This window comes from Lampris incognitus, chromosome 1 (genome assembly GCF_029633865.1).
Source record: "Lampris incognitus isolate fLamInc1 chromosome 1, fLamInc1.hap2, whole genome shotgun sequence".
Classification (NCBI taxonomy): domain Eukaryota; kingdom Metazoa; phylum Chordata; class Actinopteri; order Lampriformes; family Lampridae; genus Lampris; species Lampris incognitus.
Genome location: NC_079211.1, coordinates 154,611,608 through 154,633,006, shown reverse-complemented (window position 1 = coordinate 154,633,006; position 21,399 = coordinate 154,611,608). Strand labels below are relative to the sequence as shown.

General features: G+C 42.3%; 1 protein-coding gene across 2 annotated transcripts in view; it reads right to left on the bottom strand.

Annotated features, from left to right (window-relative positions):
- The window catches only part of iqgap2 (IQ motif containing GTPase activating protein 2), a 143,005-nt gene extending 124,060 nt beyond the window's left edge, over positions 1-18,945 (bottom strand). For both annotated transcript variants that reach the window (XM_056286483.1, XM_056286562.1), the window contains exons 1-2: positions 18,671-18,945; positions 10,140-10,239 (exon numbers count right to left, since the gene is read on the bottom strand). In XM_056286483.1, the coding sequence (XP_056142458.1) occupies positions 10,140-10,239; positions 18,671-18,716 (146 nt within the window). In that variant the 5' untranslated portion in view covers positions 18,717-18,945. The remainder of the gene's footprint in view (positions 1-10,139; positions 10,240-18,670) is intronic.
- Between the last annotated feature and the right edge of the window lie 2,454 nt (positions 18,946-21,399).

The following is a 21,399-nucleotide window of genomic DNA, read 5'->3' as shown; positions in this document are numbered from 1 at the left end:
CTTTTAACTTTCACCAAATCCTGGCACCACATCACCCCAGTCCTAAAAGACATCCACTGGCTACCCATCTCCCATCGGAGAAATTACAAAATCCTGGTTCTTCCTTATGAAGCCCTTCACAAACTGGCTCCCCTATACCTCACCAACCTCCTCTCCCTCTACCAACCCTCTTGGTCCCTCAGATCCACCTCAGCCTCCCTTCTCTCTACTCCCAGGTCAAACCTCCGCAGCGTTGGTGACCGAGTCTTTTCCAAATTATTAGAGACTCAGAATCCCTCCCACTCTTCCAATCCCATCTCAAGACATACCTCTTCTCTGTTGCATTCTTGTGGCCCTCCCCCCCGTCCTCTCATCCACCCCTAATCTGAGGCAGACTAAGGACTGACCACTTGACCTGATGCCGCCTCCTCTTGGAACTCCCTCCTCAAGCACACCAGACACTGCTGCGATCTGCCCAAATTCAAGTCATTAATCAGGACTTACCTCTTCAGACTTCATCTGTTATTTATGATGTTTGTTTTTCTTCCCCTTTTGTGTCTGTCTGAGTCGGAGAGTACTGCTGGTGTCGTGTGCGGCTGCCGCTTCTCCCTTTCATAGCCCCCCCTCCCTATCCACCCCGTATGTCTGTGTTATGTTTATCTGTTGTCTTGTTTCACCCCGTTTATTGTAAAGCCATTTTGAGTGTTAGAAAAGCGCTATACAAGTTTAATTTATTATTATTATCATCAGTGATATTATTAGTATTATTATCATTATTATTATCATTATTATTGCAGCAGTATACACTGCTTGGCATCCTCTGCGTCATATTCTTCATAAATTTTATAAGTCCATTATAATTCTGTTATTCTCTTTCAATGTTGTATTGTGTAACTTGCATAAACACAACATCTATTGCATGCTGTCTGTCTTGGGAGAGAGATCCCTCCTCTGTTGCTCTCCCTGAGGTTTCTTCCTGTTTTTTCTCCCTGTTAAATGTTTTTTTTTTTAGGGAGTTGTTCCTTATCCAATCAGAGGGTCTAAGGACAGGATGTTGTGTTGCTGTTAAGCCCACGGAGGAAAAATTGTAATTTGTGATATTGGGCTATACAAATAATATTGATTTGATTTTACATTAATATATTGATTTTCCTACGCACTCCAAAGGACACATACTTGATCTGATTTGCTGCTCTGGTGTAACTCCTCTTAATTGCAATGCATCTGATTTGCCCATTTCCAAATACGTTAGTGTCTTGCGATGTAAACTTAACAGTATCCAAAACAAATTTGTCACACTCCACCTCATTCCATAATATTAAGAATATTGATTTATCTGCTCTTACTAGTGGAATTGATAACCTCCCCAGCAAAGGCAATTTATCCAGCCCAGACAAACTGTTCTCTCATTACAACGATGGCCTCTATAGTCTTTTAAACGATCTTGCTCTTTAAAAACCCGGTCTGTTTCCTTTACCCACTCTGCCCCTTGGTTTATACCTGCACTACGCCAGCTCAAAGCTAAAGGCCGTCGCCTGGCACACCTTTACACGAAAACTGGCCTTGTTGTTCAAAAAGATGTGTAATGTGTGCATTTTAACTTCTGGAGTGATTCTGAATTGCTGGTTCATCTAGAATAGAGTAACTACCATCTTTCTTGCTTAACAAGTTGCTATTAGTCTTATTCAAGCTGCTTGAGTATTAGTCCTTTTCTCTATAGATCTGCTGCTGGTTCCTTGTGGGAACTAGTGGGATCTTATTCTAGCTGTAGCTGTCTTATTCTAGCTGTAGCTGTTTTTCACCTAGTGTGTCCTTAAATACTTCTTGTTGCCTAGCTGTTTCAACTTAGTTATCCTTTTAGCATATAAGCATATTCCTTGGTAACTTCCTGTTTGCAGCTTTATTAGTTTTGTGTAAGGTTTGGTAGCGCTTTACATAAGTGACCAGTTTCTGGGCAATAGGCATACTTCCATTTTAGCTCTTTGGCCAATTGAGTGTTAGTGACCAGGGTGTCACCTGCACTTCTGGCAGACAATTAGCAATCAGTGTTCTTTAAATCACTGCTGTGTCAGGTAAACAAGCTGAGGGAAAACAGGTCTAGCCTGAACGAAGGCTAGATTGAACAAAGGCAAGCGCAACTTTTTCAAGCCAAGACTTCATCAAGCAAGGACTGCTCTTTTTACATCCAATCAGTCATCTGTATTTTGTGTACCTAGTATAGACTATGTGTTTCCTTCACATTCCTGTCCTTTCCTCTTCCTGGGGCTGGCATAGACGATGGGGCACTCATTGGCGCTGTGACCCTACCAATCTCATCTATCCCACTCTTTCTACTCACGTTCAGCAATTGGTGATGGGAGGGCTCTGGAATTGCCAGTCCGCGGTGCCGAAAGCTGAGTTTATCTCAGGCTATGCATCCTTGCTCTCCCTCACCTTTCTTGCTCTAACTGAGACCTGGACCACATCAGAAAACACTACCACACCCGCAGCTCTGTCACATGTGTACTCTTTTTCTCACACTCCCAGAGCTGGGAGGCGAGGTGGGGGTACTGGCCTGCTAATCTCCCCGAAATCGAAATACTATCTTGTTTCCATTCCACAATTTTCTCCACCCTCATTTGAATTTCATGCTGTTACTGTCTCTTATCCAGTCAAACTCACCATTGTGGTTGTGTACCGCCCACCAGGCCCCCTTGGTGATTTTCTGGATAAGCTTGACACACTTGTCTCACACTTCCCTGATTATGACTCTGCACTTATCCTTCTCAATGACTTCAACATCCACAATGACAAGCTAGATCTGCTTATCTCTTTCCTCTCCTCCTTTGACCTGCCCCTTGGTTGTCCGACTCAGTATGTCCTGTCAGACGGAGCCTAAAAGTGGCAGAGCGCAAGTGAAGAAAAGGCAAACTCCCAGAGGAGCTTCTCAACTTCCAATCTCTTCTTTCCACTTTCTCCTCCTCCCTTTCTGCTGCTAAGGCTGCCTTCTATTGCTCTAAAATCCTATCCTCTGTCTCTAATCCTAAGAAACTCTTTGAAACCTTCTCTACACTTCTTAAACCCCCACGTCTTCCTCCTACTTCCTCCCTCCTCCCTGATGACTTTGCTAACTTCTTTGACAAGAAGGTAAATGACATCAGATCCTCCTTTTCTCACCACCCGGTTAGCGCTCCTTGCACTAGTCCACCCTCTGCACCCTCCCTCACCTCTCCATGTCCAACCCTATCCCACCTCACTCCCCTCTCCCCCAACGAGGTCCTCAACCTCATCACATCCAGTCGCCCTACCACATGCTCCCTTGACCTAGTCCCTTCCCCTCTTCTTCAGTCTATAGCACTTGAACTCCTCTCCAATCTAACCCATCTCATCAACACCTCCCTCCAGGCAGGATGCTTTCCATCTGCCTTCAAGACTAGAGTCATCCCCCATCTCAAGAAACCATCACTTAAACCCTCTGACATCAAAAACTACAGACCGGTTTCCCTTCTACCCTTTCTATCCAAAACTCTCAAACGTGCTGTCTTTAACCAACTTTCTTTGTACCTCCACCAGAATAACCTCCTGGACCCCAACCAGTCTGGGTTCAAGGTGGGTCATTCAACAGAGACCGCCCTCCTTGCAGTGACAGAATCGCTGCACGTTGCAAGAGCTTGTTCAGAAAGCTGCAACTCATCTGGTGTTCAACCGCCCTAAGTTCTCCCACACAACTCCCCTTCTCATGTCCCTACACTGACTCCCAGTAGCTGCTCACATCCAGTTTAAGACTCTGGTGCTAGCCCACAGGGCAGTGAAAGAACAGCTCCTTCCTATCTCTAGGCCATGGTCAAGCCCTACAACCCCGTCGATCCAGTCCTCGCTCTTTTCTGTCCTGCCCCACAGTGGTGGAATGAACTCCCCACTGATGTCAGGACAGCGGAGTCACTGCCCATCTTCCAGCGCAGCTTGAAAACTCACCTCTTCAAGAACTACTACCCTGTTACTTGCTGGTAGCATTTATTGTATTCACTCATTTTAAAAAAAATCTGTTTCTCGCGCTTTTACTTTAGCACTGGTTTTGCTCTTATATGCTTGTTTAGAGAGAAGATGCACTTATGACCTCTGATGACTAGTAGTTCTCCTGATTTCCTATGTTAAATGCACTTATTGTAAGTTGCTTTGGATAAAACCATCGGCTAAATGACTGTAATGTAATTTAATGTAATGACCACATACTTCATTATAAGGAGGCTCTGTCCACAGCTAAATCGTCTTATTATGCAAATTTAATTAGATCAGGTGACGGTAACACTAGAGCCCTGTTTCCCATGGTAAACAATATTTTACGGCCACCAGACACAAATTTTCGCCCAATCTCAAATTTACCATTTCTTTCTAAAACACTTGAAAGAACAGTCGCATCTTGGGTACATGCTCACTTGACTAACAACAATCTGTTTGAACAATTCCAGTCTGGTTTTCGCTCCATGTACAGTACGGGGACAGCATTGGTGAAAATCACTAATGATCTGTTGATGGCAGCCGACTCTGGGCTCTTAACCATACTTGTCCTCCTTGATCTGAGTGCAGCCTTTGATGCCATCTCACATAACATCCTCCTAGAAAGATTAGCTTCCACTGGAATAAATGGCACCCCCCTTTACTGGTTTACATCATATCTCTCTGGCCGCACCCAGTTTGTCCAACTTAAAAATTTAAGCTCACAGTCCTTTCCTATTACTACCAGTGTTCCCCAATGCTCCGTATTGGGACCCCTCCTATTTATTATTTACCTACTACCTCTTGGCCACATTTTCAGGATATCTGGCATTCAATTTCACTGCTATGCAGATGACACCCAGCTTATTATTCACCAAGCCTATCTCCACTCTTCCGCCCACTTCCCTTTCTGACTGCTTACTAGAAATTAAATGTTGGTTTTCATACCACTTCCTCAAACTTAATAGTGATAAAACTGAGGTCCTCCTACTAGGCACTAAATCTGCTTTGGCCAAACCTGATAGTTTTTCTCTGACTATTGACAATTCTATAGTTCCTCCATCACCTCAGGTTAAGAGTCTGGGTGTCATCCTGGTCAGTATATTATCTTTTGAAGCCCACATCAACAATGTTACTCTGTCCACATACTTCCACCTATGCAATATTAATTGTCTTTGGCCATCACGTACACCTAAAAGCACAGCCATACTCACTCACACCCTGGTTACATCCTGTATTGACTACTGTAATTCTATCCTCTTTGGTCTTCCACTCAAGTGTCTTCATAAACTTAAATTGGTCCAGAATTCAGCTGCTCGTATCATTACCAGAACTCCTTCCATAGATCATATCACTCCTGTTCTTCAGCAATTCCATTGGCTCCCTGTTAAATACCATATTGACTTCAAGATCCTACTCCTCACCTTTAAGGCCCTTAATAACCTAGCTCCTTCGTATCTTTCCGAACTCCTTCATATCCACACGCCCTCCTGCACTCTCAGATCCACTTCTGCTCTCCAACTCACTACATCATTGGCCCGCTTGACTACCATGGGGAGTAGAACTTTCAGTCATTCTGCCCCCTGCCTATGGAACTCTCTCCCACAAGAAATTCACAACATTGACTCTCTGTCAACCTTCAAATCCCATCTCAAAACATACCTTCTCAAACAGGCATATTCAGTCTGATACACGCTTCATTGAGTTTTGTGCAGATGATGATTTTATACCTCTGTTGTATTAACATTTTATTGTCTACCCTGCTTTGTTTTGATTTCATGCTGTCTGATACAGTACTGCTTGTTTTTCACTGTCTTCTATAAGGTGTCCTTGAGTGCTCTGAAAGGTGCCCACAAATAAATAAATGTATTATATGCCAATATGGGCATGGCCATTAACTAGAGTTTGATGATCCATTTTTGTAGTGAAAGTAATTTAGGGATTTGAATAAATTTAGCCTTCTCAATTAGCATTGTAATGCAATGCTATTCCCAGTATTGTTGATGGTCACTGATGTCCAATGGGCCTCTGCAATCCATCCATCCATCCTTTTGCCTGGCATCTTGCAGATCCCACAACTGGTTTCAATATTTATCTTGAATACATTGCCTTATAGGGGCAGTGCCTTTCTCATTAAATTACAAATTCAATTAATCACAGACACATAACTTCAGATGCACACAGGCAAAATTATAACAAGACATTAATGTTTGGTCTGGCTAAATAACTTTGTGTAAGTAATTGTAATTTGTGATATTGGGCTATACAAATAAACTGACTAAATATGCAACAGAGAGAAATCAGTACACTAGGCAGACTCATACTTCTCTTTTTGGAGAAGGTATATGACAGAGTACCGAGAGAGGAGTTGTGGTATTGCCTGAGTGCAAAGTGAGTGGTAGAAAATTACATCAGCATAATTCTGGACATGTACAGGGACTGTGAGACCATAGTTCAATGTGCAGAGGGAACAACAAGTGAGTTTGAGGTAAAGGTAGGACTGCAACAAGAATCGGCACTGAGCCCTTTCCCGTTTGTGATACTGACGAACAGCCTCAAAGAACATCTTAAGAGCCACCATGGAGCACGATGTTTGCTGATGACATCGTGCTACCAAACGAGTACAAGGAAAGGTTGGAGAGAGATCTTGAAGATTCCAGGATTGACCTTAGGAGGAGAAGATGTCCCAGAAGTTAATGCATTCAAGTACTTAGGATCGACAATACAGACAGAAGGTGGTGATAAGAAGGAAGACAAGAAAAGGATACAATCTGTGTGGAATTCATGGAGAAAGGTAGCTGGAGTACCTTGTGACAAAACAATGCCATCGAGGGTAAAGGACAAGGTATACAAATCAATGGTTAGGCCTGCCATGGTCTATGGTATGGAAGCAGCGACAACAACAAAGAGGCTAGAACCTACATTACATGTAGCAGAGATGAACATGCTGCATTGGTCCTTGGGAGTGACTAGAAAAGACCGGAAGAGAAATGAAGAAGTGAGAGCTACGTTCAAGAGCAGAGGAATGGATGAGAAGTTGAGTGAGACAAGATTGAGATGGTTTGGACATGTACAGAGAGGAGGCATAGACTATATAGGAAAGAAGGTATTGGACCTGGAAATACTTGGCAAAAGAAAAAAAGGACGACCAAGGAAAAGGTGGAGAGCCCAGATAGAGGAGGATGAGAGGAGGGTTGGACTGCGGGAGAGGGATGCATAAGACAGAAAGCTATGGAGGGCAAAAATCTGCTGTGGCGACTCCTGAGAAACGGGGAACAAACCGAAAGAAGAAGAAGAATTAATTGTAATTTGTGATATTGGGCTATTCAAATAAATTGACTACGTATGAGATAGAGAGAAATCAGTACACTAGGCAGACTCAAACTCAAACACATGACGTGGGTGCTGTCCTGATCTGTGTTGAAAGGACTGAGTGGCAGAAAGAGTGTGAGAAGGCACAATTTACAGCATAACTAACTTATTATTAACTAACTTATTTACTACCAAAAATCTTACTGTTCAAAGTAAATTTATACGTGTAGAATAGACATATTAGGGTGGTGAGAGGCAGAGGATGACTTGAGGATGATGGCACACTTCAAAGGAAACAGGATGACAGTTATCAGAAGTTGGTAAAAAATTAGTTCAGGGAGAAACAGGAAGATAAAGGGGTTGCATAAGAGCAGAGAGAAAAAGAAAGAACATCCTGGCTGGGTATAACAGCTCTCCTCTGAAGAGAGACTTCCTGCAGTTAAAACAATGCAGTGAGAACTTGTCTCCTGGACCAGGACAGACTAGTGCACCATCTGTTTACAACCCCTTCTGCAAACACGCCTTCCTGTCATTGTCCAGTCTGCAACTTACCAGGCTAAATACTGCGCTTGGACTATAAAACAAGACTGAAGACAGTCCTGGAGCAACACATTATTAACAGACTAAACTCCTTAGCTATGACCCATCTCTGTCTACAGAGAGCCTCTTTTGGGAAATTGTGTCATGTAACTGAGTCATGATGGTCATGAGTTTGTGAGTTTCTTTGTGTTTGTTTGTGTGTGTATATATATGCGTGTGTATGTGTGTAAGTGTGCATGTGTTCATGCATGTGTGTGTGTGTGTGTGTGTGTGTGTGTGTGTGTGTGTGTGTGTGTGTGTGTGTGTGTGTGTGTGTGTGTGTGTACTGGAGATAGAACTGAATGTGAGTGTTAGAGTTGGCTGTCCAAAATGATTTAAAGCTTGACCAGAACATAGCCAGGTCTTTGTTCTAGAGTAACCCTTAGCCAATCACGAGTGAAATGAAAACCTATGCAAAAGCAAAGAAAAAAATCTAATAAAGCCAACCTCCCCATCAAAAAAAAACAACACGTCAACTACAAACTATTTACTTAATATTCAAGGTACAAAGTCTCCCACCAGAAAACCACACTCTGTGTGTGTGCGTACGTGTGTGTGTGTGTGTGTGTGTTTCAAGGCTGTGGTTGGGAAGGTGTGTCATTCAGTTAACACCATTGACAACAATAAGAGCCACCTGGCACCAGTATTTATTGTATCAAATACTAGAAAAATTATTTTAAACAAACAAATAAGTGAGTAGCCTCCAACAGCTCCTTGAAAGAGAACCTCAAGGTTGAGAATTTTACTCCGATCAGATGGAAAATGTTCAGAGTGGCTAAATTACATCTGTCATGACAGCGCGAACTTTCTACAAAGAACACATTCCTGCCAAAGCGGTCATATTTTGACTGTGACACCCGAGTGAAACAAAGAAATGCTATAGTCCTAGATCATGTCTCCCCAGGTGTACTGAATGAGTCAGTGAATGAGTTGTACCTACTTAGTTACCTTGTTCCAGTAACTGCTGATTCCTGACCCCAGAGGGCACGGTTAGTGAGAGCACAACCTAATCCAATGTGGTCCTTGGTTAACAGCTTTATTAGCGCTCTGCCCTAATCCTAATCCTGTTTGACATTTTTCCCAGAATAGAGATTCCATTCCACAATGGGCAGAGGAGAAAAGGGGAAGTATGTAGTACTTCAATGGAAAAACAGGAAGTTAAGAGAGAGTGATGATGTTTAGTACATAACAGCATGGCAGGGAGGGTGAAATACTGGTCAATCTAAGGTTAACCAAGTCAGGGGGTACTAAAGCATACAACCATGCAACTGGGCCAAGCCCCACAAGACAAGTTCATTGGAAAAGTTTGGAAGAAACTGTTCAAAGATTGATGAATACATCTGCCAAAACTTAGTTATGGCCAAATTATGACAAATGCTTGCATCTGCACTAAGTCTAGACTAGCAATCCACCCAGACACCTACTGTCCTGTGACAGAAATCCATGAAGCGGCCTATAAAAATTGTCTATGACAAGCCAAGTCCAGAGTCCAAGTTGAGTTTAGAGACTGTAATGCACAGAAGGGAAACAAAGAGAACCTATCTGATACTCTTACTTCACCAGAGGTTAGGCTAGTCACGTGCTATACTTAGATGAATAATCTATCTGAGGAGGTTTGGGCTGGGTTGGGTTATCCAGAGATCACCGTTTAAGATTTCACTTCCTGCTCAGTTGGATGCTCTTGTGTAGAAAGCAGGAAATGGTTATGCATCAGCCACGTCCAGGCACATTATAATAAGATTCAGTTTCATATCATTATTTGAAAAACAAAAAACTGTTAAAAATCTATAGACAAAACACCTCTGAAAATAGTAGACGTTGTAGCATTAATTTTGCGATCAGTTAACCTTATTTATATCCGACACCTAATCTCATGCGAAACCATGCATCTCTGTACCTTTACTTAGCCGCCAAGTATACTGGAAAGAGAACTAACCCCACAAAGTCAGCCATCCCCCTGTGTTTATCACACACACTTGACAAGCTTACTGTCACCATCTCACGTGTATTCACCACACACCATCGGCCTGTCATCTGACATGACGCCTCTTTCTTCACACCATTGTTCCACACACCAGTTAGTTCACTAATCAGGTATATTCCCTCTTCATATGACCACAAATTTAAATTGGTTTGCATTCAGCCCCCTACATTCTTTATCACAATCCATCATAACTGCCGGTTAGGCTAAGCTTTTATCTTTCTCTTCTCCGCTCATCCTTTTCTGTTCCCTTGATCTTTAATGGGTGTACATTCAATCCTCTCGCCAGTCCATCCCTCTTTTCTTGTCTTACTGTTTGGCTTCCTCCAAGTGACACAGATATTCATAGGCGATGTTCTGTCGTCTCCTCTCATCCATCTCCTCTGCCGACAGCCTCTCATCATCCTGAATGGCTGCAAGAAAAAGAAGTTTCCGCATGTGAGATTCTGGTAGAATCTGCATTTTCTGATGGGGATGTAACTTTAGACACTAAAGTGTTGCATAGTCTTATGGGACAGAGATGGAAAAAATGCATTTCATTTCCTGTATTACTCTATGGCAGTTTAACATGCACCTGGATTTTGAGAAGTGCAACTTCTTATCACAGACAATAAAACTATTATCCTTATATCCTTGCTAACTTGTACTTTATATGGCTAGCATCACTGTTTCCTCTGGCCTCAGTTTGGTAGACAAACAACTGTTCAACCACATTAGCAAAAAAGCTCCATCACTAAGTTTGTTGATGTTTCAGCTATTTACTCTGGTAAATGGCGAACCCCCCCCCCCCCCCCCAGGTTGTCCAACAATACAAATATCTTGGAACTGTTAATACTAAAATGATTTTGGAGCCCTCCATTTGCCATTTACATGAGAGTGAACCGAAAACTCTTCTTTCTAAGAAAGGCCCAGACTTTCAACATATGAGTCTTGTGTGAAGTTGTTTTATTCTTGTTACATTTAATCTGCCCTAATCTTTTCTATTTTGTGCTGGTTTGGTTACTTGAGTCAAAAGAGGAGAGATAAGCTTGAGGGAGTTATTATACAGTGGTTCAGAAATCCCTGATCATAGGGATCCATATTGATGGACCTTTCTCAAGTCTACAAGATGAGCCAGAGCTTTAAAGAAAGCAAGGGTAATTATGAAGGACTCTTTATTGTGCTATTTTTTTACAGCTCTCCTGAAGGAAGTCGATGTTAATGTTGATGCTCAATGTATTAACCATGATTTTAAATGGAGTGAGATGCTGCTTGCACTTTGTATTATGTATTGGTTTGGATACGTTCTTGCATCAGTTTGCTTCTGCATTTATATGTTCTTCTTATGAACATACAAATTTAATTTTAAATAACTTTAAATTTAAATAACTTCTGATTTTGCTGCAAAACACACAGTGATATCTGAGCAAGACAGAGACATTATATACCAGGCAAAGGAATCACTTTTGTACCACAATGGAAACCCATGGCAGAAAAAAGGTAGTAGTAAATTTGATATAACCATGGGCAGCTTTGACAGGGCAGAAACATGTGAACTACTTGGCATATATTTGTTATCTCAATTACAAGATCTAGACATCAATGTCGGACTCTATAGGGATGATAGGCTAGCAATTTGTAGCAAAAAACCAAGAGAGGTCGAGCAAATTAAGAAAACAATCAGCAAAATATTCTCAAACAATGGGCTAAAAATCACAATTCAAGCAAACACAAAACAAATGGACGTTCTGGACATCTCAATGGACCTTAGGAATGGCACATGCAAGCCGCACATGAAGCCCAACAACACGCAGCAGTATGTCCATAAAGAAAGCACCCACCCACCCTCCATCTTGAAGAACATCCCAGAAAGCATTAATAGAAGACTCTCAAAATGATCACCTGGTGAGTCCATCTTCAATGAAGCTGCACCCCCATACCAAGACGCATTACAAAAGAGCGGCTCAAGTACCACCACCATTACACACTGACTGACCACAAACCAACAAACGTAGCAGAAGACGAAACATCAGCTGGTACAACCCACCCTACAGTGATACCGTGGTACAACCCACCCTACAGTGACACCATGGTACAACCCACCCTACAGTGATACCGTGGTACAACCACCCTACAGTGATACCGTGGTACAACCCACCCTACAGTGACACCATGGTACAACCACCCTACAGTGATACCGTGGTACAACCCACCCTACAGTGACACCGTGGTACAACCACCCTACAGTGATACCGTGGTACACCCACCCTACAGTGATACCGTGGTACAACCTACCCTACAGTGATACCGTGGTACAACCCACCCTACAGTGACACCATGGCCACAAACATGGGTAAGCGTTTTGTTTTTTTTTTACTTGTGGATAAGTGCTTTACCCCCAACCATCAGCTGAGGAAGATATTCAACAGGAACACCATCAACTCAGTTAAAGCTGCATGTCTAACATTCAACGCATAATATCGTCCCACAACACAAGAATCATCAACACATCAATGACATCTTCATCACAACCGGACTCCCCCAACTGCAACTGCCGTGTGAACAACTCCTGCCCCTTCGAGGGAAAATGCCAGACGAAGGGGGGTATCTACCAAGCTACAGTGACGAGAGAGGACAACGACAAAACAGAGACCTCCATGATTCTAACAGAGGGACATTCAAAAAAGGTTTAATGCTCACATGTGTAGCTTTACAAACAACTGTTTAAAGGATGTCACATGTTTAAGCCCTTATATTTGGTCAGTGGCGGACAGAAACATTAATTTTTCAACCACCTGGAAAATCTTCTCAGAGAACAAAACATATTCAGCCAGTAGTAAAATGTGTAATCTATGTCTGGCACGTATTTTATCACCTGCAAACCACAAATGTCCACACTGAATAACAGCAATGAACTGGCAAGCAGTTGCACACATAGATATAGGCACCTATTTTGTAATTATAAACAAATCATGACAATAGACAAATACCATTAACCTTGTATGCAACCTAACCCCCCCCCTTACTGCGATCACGGTGTTTTTTAATTTTTGAATGTCGCACCTCTCCCTTCCCCATTGGACGTTGTGCATGTGATGTGCATGACGAGGCAGTAAATGGTATGTTCTTTCCGCCAGTAGCTTTATTGACAGCTGATGATGCTTATGGCATGAAACAGGCTTGTACTGTCTCATAGAGAATTTACTTGACTCACTGGATTATGTTCTTCTTATATGATCTTTATTGTGTCCTTGGGCACAATAAAGTTTTGTTCTCTACTTGTTATATATGCTACAACCTCAAATAGTAATATCTATAGAAGGACAAAACCTAAAAAAAAGCACAATTCAGATCAGACTATATAAGAGTCAGTGAACAAGTGTATAATCCTCTCAATAATTCTAAAAATATGATGGCAGGATGAATTTCTAGTCATTTCAATTTGGTTTATTGTTATCCCCTGTATTTAGTAGGGGTGGGGAAAACAATCGATTCACATAAGAATCGCGATTCTTATCTTCTATGATTCTGAATACATTCACAAACTCCAAAAATTTATTTATAAAAACGTTTTTTTTTCAATCTTAAGTAGCCTCCTCGCTGCTGGAAATGTTGACTTGCCGCGCGCCTATTCTGGCTTCCAGAAAACACGACAGTGGCTAGTGTTTTACAATCTCCTGGGGAAGAAGGAGCTTGACATGACTCGTTCAATGTGCCAGATCTGCAAGATGAAAGTTGCGTATTTCAGGAACACTACAAATGTTGGGTCTCACCTCATATGCCATCACCCAGAGTTGAAAGAAGTGGAACAACGACCTCCTGCAACATTAACAAACAAACAACGCACACTGCACCACTTTACCAAACTCCTGGGCAAACAAGAAATAACTGGATCTAACTAGATCTAACTAGATCTAAATAACTAGAAATAACTAGATCTAAATAACAAGAAATAACTAGATCTAAATAATAAAAAATAACTAGATCAAACTAGATCTAAATAACTAGAAATAACTAGATCTAACTAGATCTAAATAACTAGAAATAACTAGATCTAAATAACTAGAAATAACTAGATATAACTAGATCTAAATAATAAGAAATAACTAGATCTAACTAGATCTAAATAACTAGAAATAAATAGATGTAACTAGACATAAATAACAAGAAATAACTAGATCTCACTAGATCTAAATAACAAGAAATAACTAGCTCTAAATAATAAGAAATAATTAGATCTAACTTGATCTAAATAACTATAAATAACTAGATCTAAATAACAAGAAATAACTAGATCTAAATAACTAGAAATACCTAATCTAAATAACAAGAAATAACTAGATCTAAATAAGAAAAAATAACTAGATCTAACTAGATCTAAATAACTAGAAATAACTAGATCTAAATAACTAGATCTAACTAGATCTAAATAACTAGAAATAACTAGATCTAAATAACAAGAAATAACTAGATCTAAATAACTAGAAATACTAGATCTAAATAACAAGAAATAACTAGATCCATCGCCTGTTTCCTTTCAAAAGACCTGCACCCCTATAGTGTGGTCGAGGCTTTAGATTTATGATCCAGACAACTGAGCCAAAGTACGAAATACCATCGTATCGGTTTTTTACTGAGAAAGGCAACTTTGTGTGTTCACATAATTGTAATCAATTGATATAACTTTTTCAAATATAAAAACTACATAGTCTTATCCACACTTTAGTCTACTTGAATCGAAAACCGATTTTGACTGGAATCGTGACACGAAGAATCAAAATCGAATCGAATCATGAGATTCCGAAAGATTCCCACCCCTAGTTTTAAGCTTAAAGTTTTGTTTGTTTGTTTGTTTGTTGTTTGTTTAGGTGACAGAACAGCTCACCCCTTGTAGCTCAATCCCATTCCACCCAATTTAAGTGTCCGCCTCAACCACACCTCTGCGTAAAACAGGCCGATACTGCACAAGAGGCTCTGCAAACCATATGGATATATATAGATAGCTACAGGGATCGTTTCCAATAGCAAGGCTAAAGAATACAGGTAGGCCAACACAATGCAACCACTATCTACACGCTACTAGGCCTGCACGTTCAGTGATAAGACAAGCATACAGTTTCATAAGAATGATTGTCACTCTAAACTAAGAAGGTTGGTGTTCACAATCTTATTTGAAAATGAGATAGCTTGTCTATGATGTGTGCTGCTGCCCTTACAGCTCAGCAGCTGGCTGGTATGGATGTTGTCTACGTCCCCACACATTTCAGAATTAGCTTGCATTCGGTGTCACTCAATGGTCTAATACCTTCTTACTTGAAAAATTAAGAGCATAAGTACCTACTAAAAATTAAAATAGTAATACCTTCTCCTCTCGTCCCAGCGTGGCTATGTTACATTGCCCAAAACATTGCTAAGTGTGGGAGCATACATATGTGGCTTTTTGGAAGGGGGGTGCAGACATGTGGGTCAAAGGTGGTGACGGGTTAGATTTAGATTCCTATTCATCGCCACCTCCGGAGTGGGTCGATAATCTTACATAGCAGACCTTTAACTCCCAAAACACCATGACTAAAAAGGTGTTCCTGTTATAAGAAGATGGCTTTGACTGCCTGGAGACTTGGTAACAGTGGGAGACTGCACCAACTCTCATGCTCCAGTGAAGTGATTTGTGAAATAGAACAAATCAACATGCAAAAGTGGCCCTGAGGGGTGTCTAAAAGTCCAACTGATTTCTGCTGAGTTGACCTGCACATGCAGGTTAATGAGACGCCCTCCCTTACAAGCCATACCTCCCTCTAATCCAATCAAATCTGTTTATTTCTGACTGAGTGGAGGGCCAGTCCAAGGCCCAGGGACACAGTCTCTCAACAGTCTTTTCCAATTTGATAAAAGAATCATGGCCTTTTTTTAGTATCAGTCAAATGAATGAATCTTTACATGGGGGAGTATATGTCTATGGCATATTTGTGATCTGTTACAGACTAAACACATACCATTAAAAATCCTTAAAATTCACATGCAAATATTTTTTAAATACATACACCAGCCTTAGAAACCATCAGAAAGGACAAAATCTGATCCATGAGTATCCAAATTATGGAAGCTATTGTAATTGTTCCTTTTAAAAAAAAGGTCACTTTCGGGCAGGTGCTTTCTGGGAAAAATGGTACAATCCATAGCATTTCAGGCCTTCACCACAGCAGGTAAATGCAGAAATGGGCAAGTATCAGTGACTTTGAAACCAAGCTAAGTTGCTGTGGCTAAGAAGCAGATACAGTTGTACAAGTTCTTAAAAGACTTTTACTGACAGATACCAGCACATAAACATAAAATCCAGGTTGAACTATGTCGGGATTTTTAGCATTGGTTGAGGGAGGCGTTGACTTAAAAGCAATGGCAGCTCTTTCATTTCAAATGGATCTCAGGGATTCAGAGTCCTCAAACACCATTAAAATGACCACGGATCACCCTCACTGTCGTTAAAATTAAACAACATCTTCACAATTTAGCATACTAACTTAGCATAGCAGAGTCGATCTGTTTTCAGTCCAAGGGGTTACATCATTATTATGACCTTCAGCACTGCAAAGCCTTACTCAGTCAACTTTGAGATTAATTAGGACAAACTAATCATCAAGTGGGAAGACTGCCAAGTGTGTGTGTGTGTGTGTGTGTGTGTGTGAGATCTTCCAGGTAGACTTGACTTAATTCTAAGTAAACCAGCCATCGCCAAAGCCATTTTTTTTTCACAGAACAAAAGACCACCCCTCTCTCTTTGTATTGTTTCGAACTAAATGGGAGTATCTCTGGGGGACAATCATTTGGGGTGCTTCATTAAAATATACCAAATATCCACTTCTGCAATTTTATAGTTGATGCTGCACTCAAGCATCGGTAGAGCTAACCTGAATAATTTACACCCATTGGCTGTTTACCTGGAGCCTTTCTCCCCATCAGCCATCTGTAAATACACTAAGCCACTACACAAGACTGAGGTGGAGAGTCACATACCATGCACACACACAGTACATTCTGTACATGTTTACAAAAAGTCACACACATAAAGGCATCATCCCAATGGGTGTCCAGCCACTAGAGTGAAGTCAGTGGCCTTTTGACCACAGTATCCATCCATTAGACTGCAGTATCCAGTCATCAGGCACAGCTGTGTTGTTGGAGGACACAAGACTGTGTGACCATTCAACCCACAGGCATTGCAGCCCCAAGCACAGGCCAGTCCCCACACTGAACCACTCACCCTCTTCCTATAGGGGTCTTATATTACTGTAGCACTATGGTTTATATCTAAATCTTCAAGATGTATTTGTTACCCTCATGTGTCAAAAGATTACTGAACATGAATTATGGACTTTATGATTATGGCTCAATCTTTTGTTTGGCTGAATGGTTGTTTCTGTCTAACCTCTCAGTGCCTTTGGGGAACAGCAAATCAAGTCAGGCAATGCTTTTTGGGCTGCATCATTTCACTTTTAATCCATAAAGTAAGGGTGAGCTGGCATTGACTAGACATTTTTCCAGGGAAACGTGTTGCTTTTGCTCCCAACGCAGCAACTGAAGAATAGAAAGTGCATGTCGTAGGGAAACTTACTTTGGAACAATTTGGGATCCCACCATCACACATTTCTTGTGCTTGTCATAAGGACAAATATATAACACGGGCCTTATTTGTGCATTTCTGAAAGCCAGCTAGAAAATATAGTCATACGTCCGATCCAGCAAGGTTGAAAGCAAGTTAAACAAGTGAATGTCTATCTCTGAGAAGACAACATTCACAGTAGCCTAACAAAGCAGATGTATATTGTGCGTATTTACCAAGTCAGAGCCAATACACAATACTGTATTGATGAACCAAATGATGAAGCTTATCTATCTGGAAAGTTGTACTTTGCCCTTAGTTGTCAGTCATTGACAACAGACCTATGGCTAACACGACTCACTGTGGAGAGTGGAACTTGTGTTTTCTGAGATCAGTCAGGATTTAGTGATTTCAGAAGCTGCAGTTCAATTCTTCAGATGGTGAAGGCGCCAGGTGCAGATTTCTCAACCATAGTTTTAGAAATAAGTTAATCGTTAACCTGTGTGAAAAAGGCCTTTAGTGTAGGCACAGGCTTGTTGAGTTGGCAAGCACCACTTCACATGACTAAATGTCAACGTAATGAATAAGAATAGATATAATATTTGGAGAAAGCACGGTAAACTGGAAAGGTTCAGGTGTCCATTGGTTAAAATTAAATTCAACGGTGTCCATGAAGTTTGAGGGGAGTCCGCAGCATCTGACGTGCACGTGCTGCTGAACTTAAAACAGGCAGGACGGCGCGTGTGTGTGTGGGGGGGGGTGGCAACAGGCTATATCAGATGGTAATATGTGCAATGTGTTGTTTCGGCGTGTCAATAGTTTCCTGTCAAATGTTTCAAATGTTTCAAATGACGCACACAACATTTCGGAGGAATTTGACTGCAAAGTTCCGTCGAACCGGCCGTGCCCGACCCCGCGTTGGCTTCGGAGGGAAACGCGAGAGCAGCGCTTCTAGTCCGCGCACAACCACACATACACACGCACAAACACACACGCACGCACACACACACACACGCACACACGCTGCACGTTTCCATCAACGCACACCGCGTCTGGACGCGTTAAGTCGCTGGCTGTGGGCGCAGGAAGCCCGGCCAGCCGACCAGGTGAGCCACCTGTTCACTCCCAGACATTCCTACAGTCTCCAAGTCACCCTACACTCTCCAAGTCACCCTACACTCTCCAAGTTACCGTCGTCATTGCTAAACACCAAGCAGGATAAACGGCAGATAGGGCAGATCGGAGAGCAACGAGTCGGCACCACTTACTTCCATAACGTGGCTTTTGTAAACTTGTGTTGTCTTCATGGTACATCCTGTCGCTTATCGTCTGAACTCGAAACCCGCAAACGCCGTCCAAATTAGCAGCAGCCACGGCGGAGCTGTTGGGGTGTTCCGGTGAATGAAGAGAATAACGACGCGGCTGAAAGGCAAGACTCAAATGCTCTTCAGACGCTTCATCAGAGTCTGCTGTCACTTGCTGCTGCGAGTAATCCCCATGGCGTCTGCCTCGGCGTGAACTCCACCGGCAGAAGCTCTCTCTCTCTCTCTCTCTCTCTCTCTCTCTCTCTCTCTCTCTCTCTCTCTCTCTCTCTCTCTCTCTCTCTCTCTCTCTCTCTCTCTCTCTCCTCTCCCCCCCCCCCCCGCTGCGCTGCGCAGTGCAGCGCAGCGCTCCCAAACTAACGATTGACAGGATGACTGAGCACATGCGCCATCCGGTGGCCAATTTGAGAATAACCACGGCAGCCATTACTGGAATAGTAAGTAGTACAAAGAAGCATAGGTCGTCAGTCAGTTTGGTGGAATCCTGTGGCCGGGGGTCCGGATTTGGGCCGGACAGTCCGGGTTTGAACTCCGTTTTTGTCCTGCCTTAGAGCAACTGTCTTGGAATTACATTAATATATTATTAATAAATAAGAATAAAAGGAAAGATACAGCTAACCCACTTCTACACTTACTATCACTTACAGACACATATGCTACACACATCTCTGTTACTATTTAGGCATCAAACATTACGGTTGGAAATCTGGACTAACAACTACCACGGGAAGTAAGCGGGGCTAAACACGCAGCCCTACTACATACCACGCAATGTTCTGCTTCATGTAGGTAGGTAGATGCACACTGCACAGTCTTGAGGAATAACGCTCACATATACTGTAGCAAATTCGGGGGCCAGTCTGGGAGACCGTCGCCATGGCCGGGACGCGAACCCGTGTCTCCCGCTCCGCAAGCGACAACGTTAACCAGTCGACTAAAGGGTCCGACCCGTTAGTCCAGCACCAACGTGTCTACTTATCCATGCACGTTACACTACCTAGCATGGATGGCCAGTCTGTGTATATGTTAACAGAATACTACTTACTGGTAAAGCTTAGACACTATGCCATACAAATGACTAGATTCACTAATAACTAAATATCGCTGACGAGACAGAAAGGCGTACTTCTACTGGTCGACGCACACAAAGGCGATCATAACGGAAATGGACGTTTAACTGACTAACTTCCAACTAAACTGACAGCTGGAAACGCAATGGGCGTTACCTAGCAACGGGTTCACTAGCTTCACTATCCATACTTTTAGCCTTTTGCACAATTTGCCTCCTTTGTAAAAGTGCCGAAAGGAACAACTTCATGACTGGGCCAGGGAATTTAATTCCATCAAGCAAAGCCGAACTGATACTATGCATGCCTTTTGTATATGGTGCAGATTTGACTTTATGTGAACAGTCAGCACAGCCGAGTCGCTGCCCGTCTTTCAGCGCAGGTTGAAAACTCACCTCTTCAAGAACTACTCAGTTCAATTCAATTCAATTTTATTTGTACAGCCCAATATCACAAATTACAAATGTGCCTCAGTGGGCTTAACAGCAGCAACACAACATCCTGTCCTTAGACCCTGTCCTCGGATAAGGAACAACTCCCTAAAAAACCCTTTACGAGGGAGAAGAAATAGGAAGAAACCTCAGGGAGAACAACTACTACCCTGTTACTTGTTCTTAGCACTTATTGTAGTCACTCGTTTAAAACAAAATCTCTTTCTTGCGCTTTTACTTTAGCACTGCTTTTGCTCTTAGATGCTGGCAAGATTGAGATGGTGTGGACATGTGTGGAGGAGAGATGCTGGGTATGTTGGGAGAAGGATGCTGAATATGGAGCTGCCAGAGAAGAGGAGGAGAGGAAGGCCAAAGAGGAGGTTTATGGATGTGGTGAGGGAGGACATGCAGGTGGCTGGTGTGACAGAGGAAGACGCAGAAGACAGGAAGAGATGGAAATGGATGATCCGTAGTAGTAGTAGTAGTAGTAGATGCTTGTTTAGAGAGAAGATGCACTAATGACCTCTGATGACTAGTAATTCTCCTGATTTCCTATGTGAAATGATGCACTTATTGTAAGTCGTTTTGGATAAAAGCGTTGGCAAAATGACTGTAATGTCATGTAATGTCATGTCGTGTGATGTAATGTAATGTAACAACAAGGGAAAAGGCGATGTACACCGGCACATGTTGCCAGAAAAACATCGTCCGATTCAGGTGTCTATGAATGTTCTCATTCATCCAGGTCATGGTTGTACCGATAGTGGCCTGCAGGGGCGCTATACAGCTACTGCCTGTATGTGTGTGCAGAGACCTGCAAATAAAGTTCCGTTATAGAAATGGCGACCAAGTGTGTGTGTGCTCAATGATACATGGTACCAGAGTGAGGTCAAACTAGCCTACAAAGATGAACAACATTCGATCGCCAGAGGAGTTGGAGTTAAGTGGAAATGTCCACGAGAATTGGAAAGCTTTTAAGCAGAGTTTTGAGTTTTACGTGTGTGCAATCGGTCTGGAAGATGCGAGATACGAACGTGGGAAGCTAGCTAGCATTGCTTCTCACAGTGGCAGGCAGAGCCGCGAGGGACGTTTTCAACACGTGTCAGCTTCCTGAGGAGGCGACGACCAAAAGTAGGATGCAGTGCTGGCAAAGTCTGAAGAATATTGCACGCCAAAG